The sequence below is a fragment of the Antechinus flavipes genome, chromosome 1 (genome assembly GCF_016432865.1).
Source record: "Antechinus flavipes isolate AdamAnt ecotype Samford, QLD, Australia chromosome 1, AdamAnt_v2, whole genome shotgun sequence".
Classification (NCBI taxonomy): Eukaryota; Metazoa; Chordata; class Mammalia; order Dasyuromorphia; family Dasyuridae; genus Antechinus; species Antechinus flavipes.
This window is the reverse complement of record NC_067398.1, coordinates 116,065,481-116,081,693: the sequence shown is the minus strand read 5'-3', so window position 1 is coordinate 116,081,693 and position 16,213 is coordinate 116,065,481. Positions and strand designations below refer to the sequence as shown.

At 35.1% G+C, this 16,213-nt stretch overlaps 1 protein-coding gene across 2 annotated transcripts in view; it reads right to left on the bottom strand.

Annotated features, from left to right (window-relative positions):
- KATNIP (katanin interacting protein) overlaps nucleotides 1–16,213 on the bottom strand; it is a 228,908-nt gene that overhangs the window by 24,363 nt on the left and 188,332 nt on the right. For both annotated transcript variants that reach the window (XM_051988295.1, XM_051988287.1), the window contains 2 exons: nucleotides 8,721–8,898; nucleotides 7,192–7,357 (listed from right to left, as the gene is read on the bottom strand). In XM_051988295.1, the coding sequence (XP_051844255.1) occupies nucleotides 7,192–7,357; nucleotides 8,721–8,898 (344 nt within the window). The remainder of the gene's footprint in view (nucleotides 1–7,191; nucleotides 7,358–8,720; nucleotides 8,899–16,213) is intronic.

Genomic DNA, 16,213 nt, shown 5'->3' with positions numbered 1-16,213 from the left:
GTTTGCTTGCATTTATATTTTCCTTCTCAAGTTTTTTTCTTTCTATCTAGATCTGATTTTTCTTGTGCAGCAAGATAACTGTATAAATATGTATACATATATTGGATTTAACATATACTTTAATATATTTAACATATATTAGATTACCTGCCATCTACGGGAAAGGTGGGAAGAAGGAGGGGAAAAGTTGGAACAGAAAGTTTTGCAAGGGTCAATGTTGAAAAATTACCCATACATATATCTTGTAAGTAAAAAGCTATAATAAATAAATAGATAGACAGATAGATAGATAATAGGGTACCACATCTGTAGATGAAGGTCTATTGGTAGATCATTAAAATCAAAATGGAAGACTTCCAAAATGCTTATCATCACTTACAGTTCTCTCTTTTGAACAGAATTAATCTAAATCCCTCCCTCTCTGATGTGACAACTGTTCAAATATTTGAAATCAGCTATCATGCTGTCATATGGTCTTCTCTTCCTTAGGCCAAAAGCCTTTGATTCTCCCTTTACTATACTCCCTCTTCCCTGGACACTCACTAGATTACCAGTGTCCTTCCTAAAATGTAATGCATTTTAGAACTGAATACATTGCTACATAGATGGTTTGGTCTGGGAACTATAGAATGGGACTATCACTTTGCTAGTCCAAGACAGTATGCCTTTTTTTTTTAATCCTTCCATAATATGGCTGATGCTCATTGAGTTTGTAGTCCATAAAAACAATTCAATACAAATTTCTGTGGAGACATTTCTTCCCCTTTTTGCACTTATGCATTTGATTTTTTGCATCCAGGAGACTTGACATTAATCTTTATCACATTTGATCTTACTACATATGGCTCAGTGATCTAATCAGCTGAGATCTCTGATCAGAAATTCAGATTTGAAAGCAATCTTCAAATTCATTTAATTCCCCTCCTTCATTTTACATATGAAAAAACTAAGGCTGACAAAGTCCCAGAGAATAATGGAACTCTAGTATGAAACTGTGACTCCAATATTTGGATTTTTATTTACTGAATTCTAGTTACCTCTTGGAGTATCTTCATGATGTAATCCCATAATAGTTAAGTATTACAAATACACAGGTGTCTCTCAGAACACCTTACATGCTAGGAAAGTTCAGTTAATTATCACAATACTACTATCAAACAAGCTGAGAACAAATGTCATTACACCTTCAGCATTTAATATGTGCAGCAATATGGTAGAAGTTATAGAGATGACAGTGGCCTACAAGGGCACAACCGAGTTGAGAATCCAAGTCTCCAAACTGTTCATTTCAGTGCACAATCTAATTTGTTCCAGCATGGAGGTAGTGTGATGTAGTGGTTAGAAGATCACCCTGACCAGTCCTTCTGCTGACACATACTAATGGTATGATCCTGGACAAGTTAGTTCACCCCTGGCAATTCTCTAAGACTTAAACATTTACCAGCTGTGTGACTGTGGACACAGTCCCTTAGCATCTATCTGTCTCAGTTTCCTCAATCTAAAATGGAGATAATAATAGCACCTATCTCACAGGGTTGCTATGAGGATCAAATGAGACAATATTTGTAAAGCACTTAGCACAGTATCTGGCACATAGCAGGTGCTTATTCCATCTATCCATCTAAGTCATAGAACAACTGCCAGCATATACTAATAGAGGGAGTATCCTAATTGGGGAGCTCTTGCTGCTACCTGTTGTGAGAAATAGTCCCATTCAAAGTGACCAAATGCTTATGGCATCAGGTATAAACTTGCTTTATAAGACCCTTCTCAGTACTTGGTTGCAATATATATCCAACCATATTTCTCAATACTTTCTAAGGAAAACCCTGTGTTCTATCAGGAGTCTCATTACTGTCCCCTACATATAGAATGTTCTTTCTTGCCTTCTTGCTTTTTCTCACATTGCCCTCTTACTATAACCACCTTTTAGACCCATTTGAAATGCTATTTCTTTTATGAAGCCCTTCCCAATTACTTTATAAGACATTTCTCCCTTAAAAATCCAGGTAAAAATTCTCCCTGTGCAACAAGAGAACTGTTCGGTTCTGCAAACATATATTGTATCTAGGATATACTGCAACATATCTAATGTATATAGGACTGCTTGCCATCTAGGGGAGGAGGGTGGAGGGAAGGAGGGGAAAAATTGGAACAGAAGCGAGTGTAAGGGATAATGTTGTAAAAAAATTACCCTGTAAATTGTGGTATATGAATGTTATGGAATATTATTGCTCTGTAAGTAATGACCAGCAGGATGAATACAGAGAGGCTTGGAGAGACCTATATGCACTGATGCTAAGTGAGATGAGCAGAACCAGGAGATCATTATATACTTCGACAACGATATTGTATGAGGATGTATTCTGATGGAAGTGGATTTCTATGACAAAGAGACCTAACTGAGTTTCAATGGATAAATGATGGACAGAAACAGCTACACCCAAAGAAGGAACACTGGGAAACGAATGTGAACTATTTGCATTTTTGATTTTCTTCCCGAGTTATTTTTACCTTCTGAATCCAATTCTCCCGTGCAACAGGAGAACTGTTCGGTTCTGCAAATATGTATTATATCTAGGATATACTGCAACATATTTAACATATATAGGACTGCTTGCCATCTTGGGGGGGGGTAGAGGGAGGGAGGGAAAAAAACGAAACATAAGCGAGTGCAAGGGATAATGTTGTAAAAAATTACCCTGGCATGGATTCTGTCAATACAAAGTTATTATAAAATAAAATAAAACATTAAAAAAAATCCAGGTAAAGAAGACTTCCTAAAACCTTTTCAAAGCTTCAAGTTGAAAGAAAGGGAAAAGGGAGAAAACTGAATGTACATATATGTTCACACATATACACACACACATTCATGGAGATATTTCTATATAAAGAGATATATCAATATATCAACATATAAGTCTGTATACCTATATCCAGATAGACAGATATAACTAGAAAGATGTCTACAAATATAGATATAAATATATATACATTGATATCTATAAAATCAGATGGTGTTATTTGGCAAACATCTCATTAAGCCTGGAACAGGAGCATGTTATAGTACTAATAGGGAACTACTATTACCTGCATATCTTCTGCAGTTCTGTTTCTGTCAAAAGCAAAATTGCCTGACTTGCCTCAATGACAATTTCATCTTTTAAAAAGTAAAGAGGCCAATGAAGGGGGTTTATATTAAGGATCTGATTCTCATCAAGAAAGAACTGATTGCTGGGCAGATATGATGGGAAGCTTTCAGGAAAATGACTTTCATTTAAAACTTTGTGATGCAGAAGGTGAGAGAAATCAGGCATAGTCTGTCATACAGCACAGATTTCAGGATAGCAAATTTCAAAGTGTTCAGAAAAAGAATAGGTGAAATCCCATACATTAAAATTCTATAGGCAAAGTCAATTTAGAAAGATGGGAAGTTCTTGAGAATCTAGTTCTGAAACCACAAAGAGAAAACAGATTCTAAGATGAAAAAAAAGGAAAGTTGTCTAAAGAGAATGATATGATGCAGGGGGAACTCATCAGCCAACTTAAATTTTTTAAAACCATCTGTGAAAAATGGAAGCATGAATGCAAAAGCATGGTATGGTCCCAAAAGCATAGTGTCAGGAGTGCTGAAGTTCTCAATGACTTGATAATGGCAAGGGAAGCTACAAACAATAAAATATTTTTTAAAAGTTAGGGGATTAACTAGAACCCCCCAGAATTAAAAGAAAAGGATTAAAGAAAGGATAGAACTGCTTTTTGAAGTTAATAGGACAATGATAATGGATAATGGAAGGCTTGAAAATTTGCTCACTTATTATCATGTTTCTATTTTCTTAGTCAAAATTGATCTTGGGACTGAAAATGATATGAAAAAAAAAATGGCTAACAGGGAGAGATGCCCAACATAAGAAAGGCGATAGTAAGAGAAAAGCTAGCTGATCTTAAATAGTTTAGTAATTATGTTATTATGAATTATATTCCAGGGTACTAAAAGAAATGGGATAGTGTTGAGCCACTATCATTGTATTCTGAAAAATCATGGAAAAACGAAAGAAGTACTATAGAATTGGAAAAAGAAAAGCAGATGCATCAATTTTACTCCAAAAGTTAAAAGGATAGTTTGCAAACTTTGCCAATGAACTTAATTCTGATTCTTAAAAAAATCTATAGCATATTAAAGAGATACTTAGTGAACATTGAGAAAAGGAAATTAGTGAATACAGAGAACAAGTACTTGACATCAAGAAAGGTCATTCCAGATAACCTCAATTCCTTTCTGACTTGTAGATCAAAATAATGCTATGAATAGAGTTTACCTAGATTTTAGCAAAGCATTTTCAAGGACATTCAAGTTTCTCTTGAGGAATTGATGGAAATATGTGGGCTAGGCAAGTGGTGTCAAACTCAAATAAAAATAGGAGCCACTAATGAGAACATGAGAATCTTTGTGGATCATATATCATCTTAGTTTTAAAATGTAATGTTACCTATGATTTATTGTATTTTTGTTACTTTTATTAAATATTTTCCAATTACATTTTAATCTAGTTCTGGCCATACTCAGACGTGGGAATGTTATGGACTATAAGTGACCAGCCTACATGTTTGCTACCTCTAAATTAGAAAATCATAAAGCAAAACAGATTCAAAATAACTTCAATATCTAGATCAAAGAGTAGTCAATAATGGTTCAATGTCACTTTGGAAAGAGATCTTTACTGGAATGCCTCAAGGATCACTGCTTGTTGTTGTGCTGTTTACCATTTTTATAAACTATTTGGAAAAAGACATACGTGATGCACCTTATTTGCCACTGATATAGAAAGTTGACAGGAATAGCAAAGCCAGTGGATAAAAAAATCAGAATTCAAAAAGTTCTGACACATTAGAATAGAGGTTCTTCAGAGTGTGTGTACATGTGTGCATGTATATGCGTGTTGTGTGTGTGTGTGTGTGTGTGTGTGTTATGGACACCTTAGAAATTTGGTAAAACTTACACATACCCTTCTCAAAATAATGTTTTAAGATGCATATATAATAAAATATACAAAGTTACAAAGGAACTCGTATCCTACAACACTGGGCAAAATCCACTAAGGTGATCTTTAACAGGATTACAACTGTTAAATCTTACACTTACGTACAAAAACAAAAATCAACTTTACAACTACAAGATGAAGGATAGATACAATTACACCTGACAAAAATTTTGGGGTTCTGGTGGATTATAGTTCAATTTAAGTTATATATAGCTGATAAATTGCCTACATATAGAACAATATATGGCCAAAAAATCAATAAAATCTTAGGCTATATTATGAAGAACATAGTGTCCAAAACCAGGTAGGTGATAATCCCACTGACCACATCTAGACTTCTGTTTTAGGTTCTGAGTATCACACTCTAGGAAATCTATTAAGAATTAAAGGGGGGACAGTGAAGGATAAACAGGATAGTGAAGGACCTTGAAATCTTGATACATGATAGTTAATTGAAAAAGTTGGGATATTTGAACTAAAGAAGAGAAAACTTGTGGAAACATAACAACTGTTTTCAGTTGCACAGAGGCAATTTAGACTTGTTATGAAGATTTCCTAATTAGAATTATCTAAAAGTAAAATAGGAAGCTTTGAATTCTTCCTTACTCAAAGTTTTATACAAAGGTTATATGATTACTTATCAGGGATGATATACAATAAATTCTTGGTTAGGTTCAGGTTGGGCTAGATGGTTTCTGAACTGCTTTCCAAAATAAAGATTCTCTGTAAAGAGCGGAAACTCTGAGCAGATGCACTTGGACAACCGAGCACTTAAGACTAATTACTTATTGGACAATATCTATTAGTATATGCTTGGAAAATGGCCCGCCCCACTATTTTGTGCTGGCTCAATCTGTTGATGTATACAGAGAATTGTAAGAGGGACTAGAGGGTGGAGTAAGACACAAGCCAGAGTTACTTTTGGGCAGGAGACAAAGAGGAGAAGTCACAGAGAGTCCTGTGTCCATTCCCCACTTTGACCCCTCAAAGCCTAAGAATAAAGACCAAAAACTTTTGGTTATCCTGACTCTGGCTGATTCTAAGGTATCCAGGGCCCTAACGCGGTCTTCACATTCTGTGTTTCTGAGAAGGGAATGATGATGCCATCATGGTATTTTGGCCTACTCTTTATGGCTTGGGTGACTCTCCCTGGACTAGGAGTTAGAACTTTCTTGAAACACAGAGGGAAAAAGGTGCATGAATAAAGATAAATTGACAAACGTTTGTGAGGGTAGTTATGAGATCACCATCCAGAGTGACAGAAAAATGGCTTTGTGGGAGGCATAGTGGCCATTTGTGGGCAATATATGCCCTCTTCCCCTTTCTTCATTCCCTACCTGGCCACTTCATTGATGAGATTGTGTGAGTGAGCACTACATTGTAGGGACTAGCAGTGTACTCTAGTCAATGACTCTTGTACCATTCTTTTCTTTTCTCAGAGTTTCTACTAGAAAAGCAGGGAATGGCTTATGTGAATTTAGAATATCAAGGCAGAAGGGTTCTTTATGACCACATTTTATATGTAAGAAATAGTGAATCTTAGAGAAATGTATCAGAGACACTGTCTTCAATCTTTTCACAGGCTTACATTTCATAGTTCTTTTATTGCTTAACAGATTGTTTGAATAGTCACAATGTTTATCTTGAAGGGAGAGGGGGGAAAAGTCCTATAACTTCTTAAGTTCTTCCTAAAATAAATTGCTTTTAGCACCAACACACTAGGTCAAAGGTATCTGGGAAGCTAAACAATACTATTATCTTAATATGAACCTACTCTAACAGATCAGAATGTTTTCTCTTGTATCACACTCTCCCATTTCAAATGGCAGAAGGCAAAAGAGTCACGTAACCAGAGATCAGTAGAAACACAACACTATCAAACAGAGGTAACTACACTGTGCTGTGAGTCCTGGGGGAAATGGGTACAAAGTTCTCTGAATCTATTTGGAGGGAGCTCTTTAATCCATATTTGCTGCTTGCAAAGAAAAAAACAGCAAGTTATTCTCTCTGCCATAAAATTAGGCATCTGAAAGTTCTAGACGATTTATGCTGCTCTTCTAAAGCTGGCTTGGTCATTTATCAAAGCGCTATTTCCACGACAGACGATTGAACATTTCTGCTGGCTAGACTGCTTTTTTTTTTGGCTTACCCCTCGATAGGTGTCCTCAGGAGATTTATTATAGTTCCAAAAACGCAGCCCCACAATGTTTTCAGCTTTATCAAAATAGATTGTGATCAGGTGATCCTCCCCAGGAGAGAAGGGGATCAGCCACATATGCTCATCTTCCACTGTGATGTTAGTCCCATCTATTAACCTGCAAATACATAAAAACAATTCCATCAGCTCTTCCCTGACAGGTAGGGTTGTGTGTGTGTGTGTGTGTGTGTGTGTGTGTGTGTGTGTGTGTGTTTATTCTGCAATGGGAGAGAAATGGAGACATTCCAGAATCAAAGGCATTCCATGGAAGAGAAATCATAAAAATACATCACCAAAGTAACTCATCTCCCAACTATGGGCCATAAGTCAATTGATGCTTTGAATCTGGGATCATTAAGAAGGTACAATTGACATAAATCTCTTCTTTTCTATAATGCAAGGGGCTTGAAAAGGGGAAACGGCTCATGCTTCATCTGGTAGGCCTTAAAGTAGCAATTTAGATAATGGCAACTTTTTGGCTTAATGATGAGTACAACAAGATAATGGCTCTGCATGGCCATCCTGACAATCACTGTCATTTTTAAGCAATTGTATATTTTTTTTTTCCATTATCAAGACTCCTAGTGGTGACTCTGGATGAGCTAGATCAAGAAAACACTAAGCAAAAAAGTCCCTGATAGGTTAGTATCAAGTATAACACCATAGTTTTATGGAAGCCATAGGATCTATAGAGCTAGAAGGCACCTCAGAAATCATCATTTAATAGATGAGGACTCTGAAGCTCAGAGAGGAAAAATAATTGCCTAAGGTGACATAGCCAGTAAGTAGCAAAATCAGGATTCCATGCTTTCTGACTTCAAGTCCAATACTCTTCCTACTACAATAGATTCTGCTCATTCGACAGAATGTACATCTGTAGTTACTCTTTTGCTTCTTTAGAAATGAATTGGGACACATGGATAGTCTCCTTGTCACAGGCATTTTAAAAATCTTATCCACTTAAGGATCAATGGAAACCTTATACTCATTGGTTGTTGAAATGGAGCTTCTAAATCAGCAACAAATAATCAGTTTGGTTAAAAATTAGGGCCCAGGTGAAGTCGATGCTAGATTCCTGGTACAATGACAACAGGTAGTAGGGACAACAGTTAGGACATCTTATAGGTAAGGCTTCCAGTAGCACCCACCCTATTGCTGTCATACTGGGCTCTGATGTGACTTTGGCCTGGAGGGTACAATGTGTCTTCCCAGATCAATATGATCTCTTTTAAGTTCTAATTTTTTTTCTTGGAAGGCATCAATAGACTTATTTAGCTTAGGAAATCTTACTATTTTAACAATGGAAATTATGATCCTACTGATCTTCACTGAGGTCAAGACAAAACTCAAGGAAGAGGCAAAGTCTTCACTGCTTGTGTTGGGGAGTGGGACACTCTGAATTCAGTTCCACTATTTTCTTCACTCATCATATGAACAGCAAACTCTTCTCAGTCAGAAATTGCTGTGCATGAGATACTTACTTATCTAAGGTCCTGGAATCGTCAGTGTATTCGGGAAGGTCATTTAAATCACTGGGTGAGGCAGACATCTTATCCAATGTAATTGGCAAAGACTGACCATCTTTTCCTACCACTTCAAGTCCTGTCAGCCCTAGGTAATGCATGTCGCCCCAAGAGGCTGTGAAATTAAGCTGAAGGCCTTAAACACAAATAAAAATTGCCAGTTAGTAACCTGAGGCACTGATAGAAATGTCCTTAAAATGAACATAGGCAGATTAATGATTTGCAAACTCTACATCCTAATTTCTGGATACAAAATCAAGTGCATGCTTATTAAACACCTGACTAGACATAGCACTACAATAGGTGGTATAAATAATTAACTCAACATGTCAACCCTCAGAAAGTTTAGCATCTGAGTTAGATACTCATATATCATAGATCATAGATAGCAACATAGATACTGATTCACCCAGAGTCAAGTGAACAAGGAGAGATCTAGCTTTTTTGACACCACTTAGAACATTACTTCTCTGGTGCTGACAGTATTTCAGGAGAGTCATTAACTTGCCCAGCATGATCTAGTTAAATACATTGCAAACCAAGACATTTTCCCTAATATCTGGACTTCATTTGACTCCCCTTTAAGTTTGCTGGTTAGAACACTCTATCCTGGTCATACTACTCTTCTACCTATGGAATATGTGCCATTTACTTACCTGTAAAATGAGAATGACAAACCTCTGCTACCTACCTCACAGGGAAGTTCTGAAGGTTATTTAAGAAAATGGACATGACGTGTGTTGTAACTATAAACTGTGCTATTTACAATTAAGTATATCTTATTCAAGTGCACTATACATTTGTACAATTATTAACAATAGCCATAAAATTATGAAAAAATAAAGAGAATTTTAGAGATGGAAATTCAATTAAAATGTGTATTAAATGCTTAGTATATATAACAAAGACACTGTGTTATATATTGGGGATACAAAGACAAAAACAAGTAGAACTTGTCCTGAAAAAGTTTATATTCTACCATGCAATTGCAATATGCACTCAAATAATTAACTACAAGGCAGGGAGTAACCCAAAGTAAAGTAAAAGAGAAATTTGTAAAAGTGATAGAGGAATATCTAAAGCAGAAAAGTACTAACAAATGGGATGGGAGACAGGTCTGGGAAGGTTTCACCGAAGAGGAAACATTTGATTCAGAACCTTTATCTAGTTTAATCTCCCTTGGCTAAGATATAGATAAGGAAACAGGGGTTTAGAGACAGGAAAAGTCTTGATTATGGTCACCAATTTTGGGAAAATCTCTTTACCACATCCCAGTTTCTTTTACCAAGTTTGGGCTCCATTCTCCTACACAATTACTGTTATTCTTGGGCTCTCACAGCCTTCATGTAGCCAAAGAATCATAAATAAACATGATGGTTTCACAAGCTCATTTGAAGAGAATCAAGCTTTTCTCCTATTTTATCACAGGAGATTACAAGATAGGATTTCTGACCTGCCCATGCTTATCATTATAATCATTTTTCCCTCCAATGACAAAATGCTCCTTAGTTTCACATCTAATTTTGTGTTAGGAAACTGAATGTTATTACTCTTTTTTTCTTTTAATATCTAAGTTCCATATTGATGTTACCCTAGTGTATCAATTAGTATTTATTTTAACTGAGATTCACTTTATTATTTCTTGTCCTTACTTCTGCTCTTTGGTCCTTTTCTACACTTTATCATCACTGCTATTGCAAAACTTTCAAAATCATTATCATCTGCATATTAGCAAGTCTTAGGTGTCCTCTTTCAAAATATTAATAGGTCAGATCATTTTAAAAATCCCTAACACCAACCCCCATATCACCTTATTAAACTACTCTCTCCAATGGAGCAAGACAATAAAGGTGATTCAGAACTTAGGAAGCACAATAGGTGTGGAAAGTCCAAGAGATTGCAATTGATCTGAAGAAATTAAACCATCTTCAGGTTGTGGAGAAAATCCTAATGAGTTGTTTCTGTTTCTGCTGAGAAAAGTATCAGATATAGATTAGAGATGGGAAGAGAAAGGGGAGGGATAAGATTTAAGTTATATACTAGGGTAAAAGTTCCAAAATATAAGAGTTTTGACCCAGTGAAAAGAAATAACTGAGAGACTGTAAGCCAAGTGGCAAGAATTACAGTAAAGAGAATAGACAAGAGAGGATATAATAGGTTTGATGGGGTTTTGTTCAAGGAAGAAGCAGGAAAAAAACAAAAAAACTTATGATCTTGGACAAAAATAGCAGAAATACTGAGGCTTGTGTCTAAGAGGACAAAAAGCTAGTCAGAAGGATAAATTAGGAATTAATTATGGAATTATTAGGAATTATTATGAAAAAGAAATAAGAAAAGGGAAAATGCACAGTAATTGGTAGAATGCTTAATGGGCAAATGATGGAAGGCAGGAGCTATGTCTTGGTCATCTTAACCCATTCTGATAGTCTGCATTGGGCCTGGCATACAGTAAGTATTCCTTATCTATTTGGTGAATGAATGAATCAATTCATTTTGATCAACAACTAGTTGTTCAGGGGCTGCATTCTATGCATAAGACACTATTTCAGGTCCTAAAACTTATCACAATGAAAAATCAAGTTCCCATCCTCAAGAAGTTTTTAGTCTAATGAGGTTAGAAGGATGACATGTATACATAAGTAATTATAAAACAAGTTAGAAAATGGGCAACTGTCAAGGTGACAGAAAGAGAGGAATCTCGGGAAATTTGGAGAGATGATTCTCTGGGGATTGGTGTTGAAGTAGAAATGAAAGGTGGGAGTTGGATTGAGGAATAAAGTAGAATTTAATGAATCTTGAAGGGTGGACAGGATTTCAACAGCTAGAGATCAGGGATGGCTGGGAATTAGGTAAATTGCAAACATGTAAACATAATCATAATAAAATATTAGCATTGAAGTATGCTTATTATTCTAAAATACATATATATGTTCTATGTATCTATAACTTGTTTCCATTCATTCTTTTTCAAAAAACGCACCATGGAATTGCCTTATCCAAGAAATCTTTAAGAATATAATAAAAAACTGTCTGAAATACTCTTCAAGTCAATTTCTAACCTATGTGATAGCATCATATGCTTGCCAAGATGAATTAATTTTTGAAGTGAAACTTTACTGTATCAAATCATAAGAACCAAACTCCAGTAAAGATCAAAAAATAGTAACTCCTTCATTTCTTTTTCCCATTATTTTGCAATTTTGGCAAAATACTATGTTGCTAGTGGAGCACGACTGCTCTTTACAGCCCCCCACTGCTCCTTTCTCCAAGTGATTCTATTATCCAATAGGTATTTTCACACTATAAACAAAGCCTGAAGCAATAAATGCAATTCATTAAAAAATAAAATCTTTAATGTTACTGTCATTCAACGAATATTCACTTATAATCCATTCTGTGTAAAACACTATGTTAAGTGTTATTGTGAAGAAAGCTGTACAAGATATATCCTCTGTCAAGGATAATTTGGTAGGGGAAATTAAATACATAGGGAAAACTCTACAATAGGAAGCAGCATATAATAAATGTCATAAGATCTATGTGCTATTGGAGTAGAAATGAATGTACAGAATCATGGTCACATTAATCCAGTGACCAAACTTTAAAGAATTAGACAAAATGACAATCAAACACATCTGGAGCAACAAAATGTAAAACATTTCAAGGGAAATAACAAGAAATGGAGAAATAAAAAGGGGGTGGGGGAAGTGAAGGGAGAGATACACTAGCTCCATCAGATCTTAAACCATATTATAAACCAGTAACCATGAAAACAATTTGGTCCTAGTTAAAACATAGAAAAGTAGACAAATAGAATTGATTAGGGAAATAACTGAACAGAAACAAATGAACATAGTAGTAGTGTGTTCAGTAAAATTGAGGATAGCAACTGTTGGGATAAAAATTCCCTATTCAATAAAAAATTCTGGGAAAACATAAAGCCTCTGGCAGAAATGAGGTCTAGAGCTTTTCTATACTCACTGACTCTACTATCTCTCTTCCCTCTTCCTTTTCAACCTCTGTTGTCTGTGGTCTAGCTTCTGACCTCATCACTTTACTGAAATTGCTCTGTCCAAAGTTACCAGTGGTCTCTTCATTACCAAATTTTTGAAAGGTTTTCCTTTCATTCCTCTTCCCTTTTGATCCATATTCAGCATTTGACCCTTCTAATTACACCCTCCTTTAGGATACTCTTTTCTCTCTGAGTTTATATGACATTAAGTCTCATCTGATTCTTGACCATTCCTCAATCTCGATTGCTATCTCATCAACCAGAACATGCCCCATGAGGGTGTTACCCAAGGTTCTGTACTAGGCCCTCTTCTCTTTCTGTTATATTGTTTTAGTAATCTCATTTGCTCCCATGAATTTAGTCATTATTTCCACATTGATTATTCTTAGTTATACATATAAATATATATAATTTTATAATAGTAACATACCATGATGATATTGTTATAATTATCATATTAAACCCCAGTCTCTGCTGAATTTCAGTGTCTCATCAACAGTTGTCTATTGGACCCTTAAAACAGATGTCCTGGGGCTATCTTAAAATCAACTTAACTAAAACAACTCATCTTTCCATTTAAGCATTCTCTCCTTCCCTTAGGTTCCTGTTTTCATCCTCCTTCTAGTCTCCTGGGTTTGTAACCTCAGCATTAATCTTGACCCCTAACTCTATCCTAAACTTCTAATTTAATAAATATTTTGTCATTTTTCTCACATCCAACTCCTTCTCTTAATGCACATAGTCACATTTTACCTTAGTCAGGCCCTTATCACTTCTCATCTAGATAGATAACACTCTCTTCATTGATATCCCTGCCTCAAATTTCTCACCACTTTCTCAAATTAGTTTTTAAACTCTTTCACAACCTGGCCCCAATCCATCTTTGAAGCATCACTGCATATTACTCCAATTTACATACTCTTACAACCACTCAACTGGCTTTTTCTCTGTTCTTTCCATATGATATTCACCTCTCATCTTTGTGCCTTATTATGGGTCATTGCCTGCGATCTACCCTCTCCACTTCTTTGCCACCAAGACTTTTTTCTCTTCCAGCTCAAACTTCACATTTTGCACAAAGCCTTTTCTAATCCTTCCCCAACTGCTACTGTCCTTCCTCCCAAACTACCTTGTAAATTATCATAGAGTTTAATTTATATTCATTTTATATTTATTCTGGATATATTTATATATGTACTTGCTGTTTCCCCCCATTAGAATCTACTAATTGATTCTCACTAAGACCTTGGCTATCCCTTAAAGATACTATTTGCCTGCCCCCCCCCTTTTTTTTTTTTACCATTGTATATCTCTTCTTTTCCTTAAAGACACAATTCAAGTATTACCTTCTACATGAAAACTGTCCTAATCCTCTCAGTGGGTAGTACTTTTTTATGGAGTAACATGAACATCTTAGTGCAGTTTTAAGTAATCAAAGCTGAAAATTGCACTGAGACATTTTGGGACAAACAGCCTTTGTTATCTATCTTGTTAGAAAAGAAGCTATTTTGAGTCAGGATTCTTTCGTTAATTTTATTTGTATTCCTAGTATCTGGCACAGTGCTAAGTGCTTAATAAATAATTTTTGATTGATTGATTTGTTGGCCTAAATGTACATATGACCTACATATAAGAGATCACATCATTTTAAAAATTTTAGAACAGATGGAGGAACCTTTTCCAACTAGAGCTAGAGGAAGAATTCTAAATTTAAATAAACAAGGGATAGAGTGAACCATTAAAAAAATAAAATGGGCAATTTCACAAGTATATATAACATTGAAATATTTAGAATTAACAAAATCAACTGGAATTAGAAAAGAAGTTAACTGGAAGAAAAATCTTTGTAGCAAGTACTGATGCAGGTTTGATCTCCACATAATTATAAAATTGATATAAATATATAAGAATAAGAGCTGTTCCCAAGAGATAAGGGGTTAGAAGATAGGAACAACAATCTATCAAGAACAGAAATATGTCATCGGCAACTAGAAAGCTTCAAATGTAAATTATGTAAATCAAAGGCAACTCTGAGATTTCAACTTATTAATCCCTAAGCCTGACAAAAGATGAAAATAGAAAATAGATACACTAAGTTATGGCTGGAGCTGTGAATTGAACTAAAATGGTTTTGTAAAACAATTTGAAACTACAGCCCCAAAGTCATTAAATTTGATCTTCCTTTTGACCTAGTAATACAACTGTAGGTATATGATATAAAGATATCAAAGACCTAGAGAAAAAAATCTATATCTACAAAAATATTTGTAGCAGTGCTTCCAGGGCAGCAAGGATCTAGAAAGAAATTGGGGAGGGCAGGTAGGTGGCACAATGGATAGAGCACCAACCCTGAAGTCAGGAGGACCTGAATTCAAATTTGGCCCCAGACACTTAATTCCTCACTGTGTGACCCTGACAAGTCACTTAACCCCAATTGCCTCAGCAAAAAAAACCAAAAACAAACAAACAAAAAAAAAAAAAAACTGGGTACTTATCAATTTGAGAAAGGCTGAAAAAACTGTTATACATGAATACTGTGGATTATTTTACATCACAAGAAATGACAAATATAAAGAATTTAGAAACACTTAGAAAGATGTAACTAAACTAATGCAGAGTGAAATAAACAGGACTGAAAAAAATTGCAATATGACCATAAAAATGTCATGGCATTTGGAAAGATTTCAGAATTCTAACCTACACAATAACCAACAATTATTATAGAAGACTAATGACAAAATAGGCAAGTTTCTGTTTCTTAGCAGAGAGGTGATAGTTGGATAATAAAGAGAAGACATGGTCAGTATGTTGATTTGTTTTGTGATACTATATGTATTTGTTGTAAGTGACAGCTTCTCTTGTGGATGGGATTGGGATAGGGAGAGATAAGTTAACAGGAAACTAAAGCAATGAAATAAAATAAAAGATGATCAATAAAATTCATAAAAAAATACATATTAAACTCCAAAAGAACTCAGAAAGAGATACAAATTACAATTTTGTGGTTACCTTGTTAAATGTACATTTTTTAAAAACAAATGATATGAAGTAGAAGTTCATAATTTCATATACAATCTTCCAATTGTCTTTCCTCCCCTTCTTTCTAGATTGAAATGTATGTGTTTATTGAAAATTAAGTTCATAATTTCAAAAAAAAAGTAAAATAATTAAGGAGTACAGAGGAGAAAAGGATCACTTTTGGCTGAACGGTTCAAGGTAGCATGGAGAATATGGCATTTGAGTTGGGTGTTGAACAATATAATATGAAGTTTTCTAAGCAAAGGAGATGACAACAATGGATAAAGTGAGTTGAAAACAGTTTTGGTGATCAGTGAACAATTCAGTTTAGTTGAAAGGGAAGTTCATGTAAGGAGTGATGAGATGGAAAAGGTAGAACTATATGAGAAATTCATTGGACCCAATGAATGATTTTGAACAG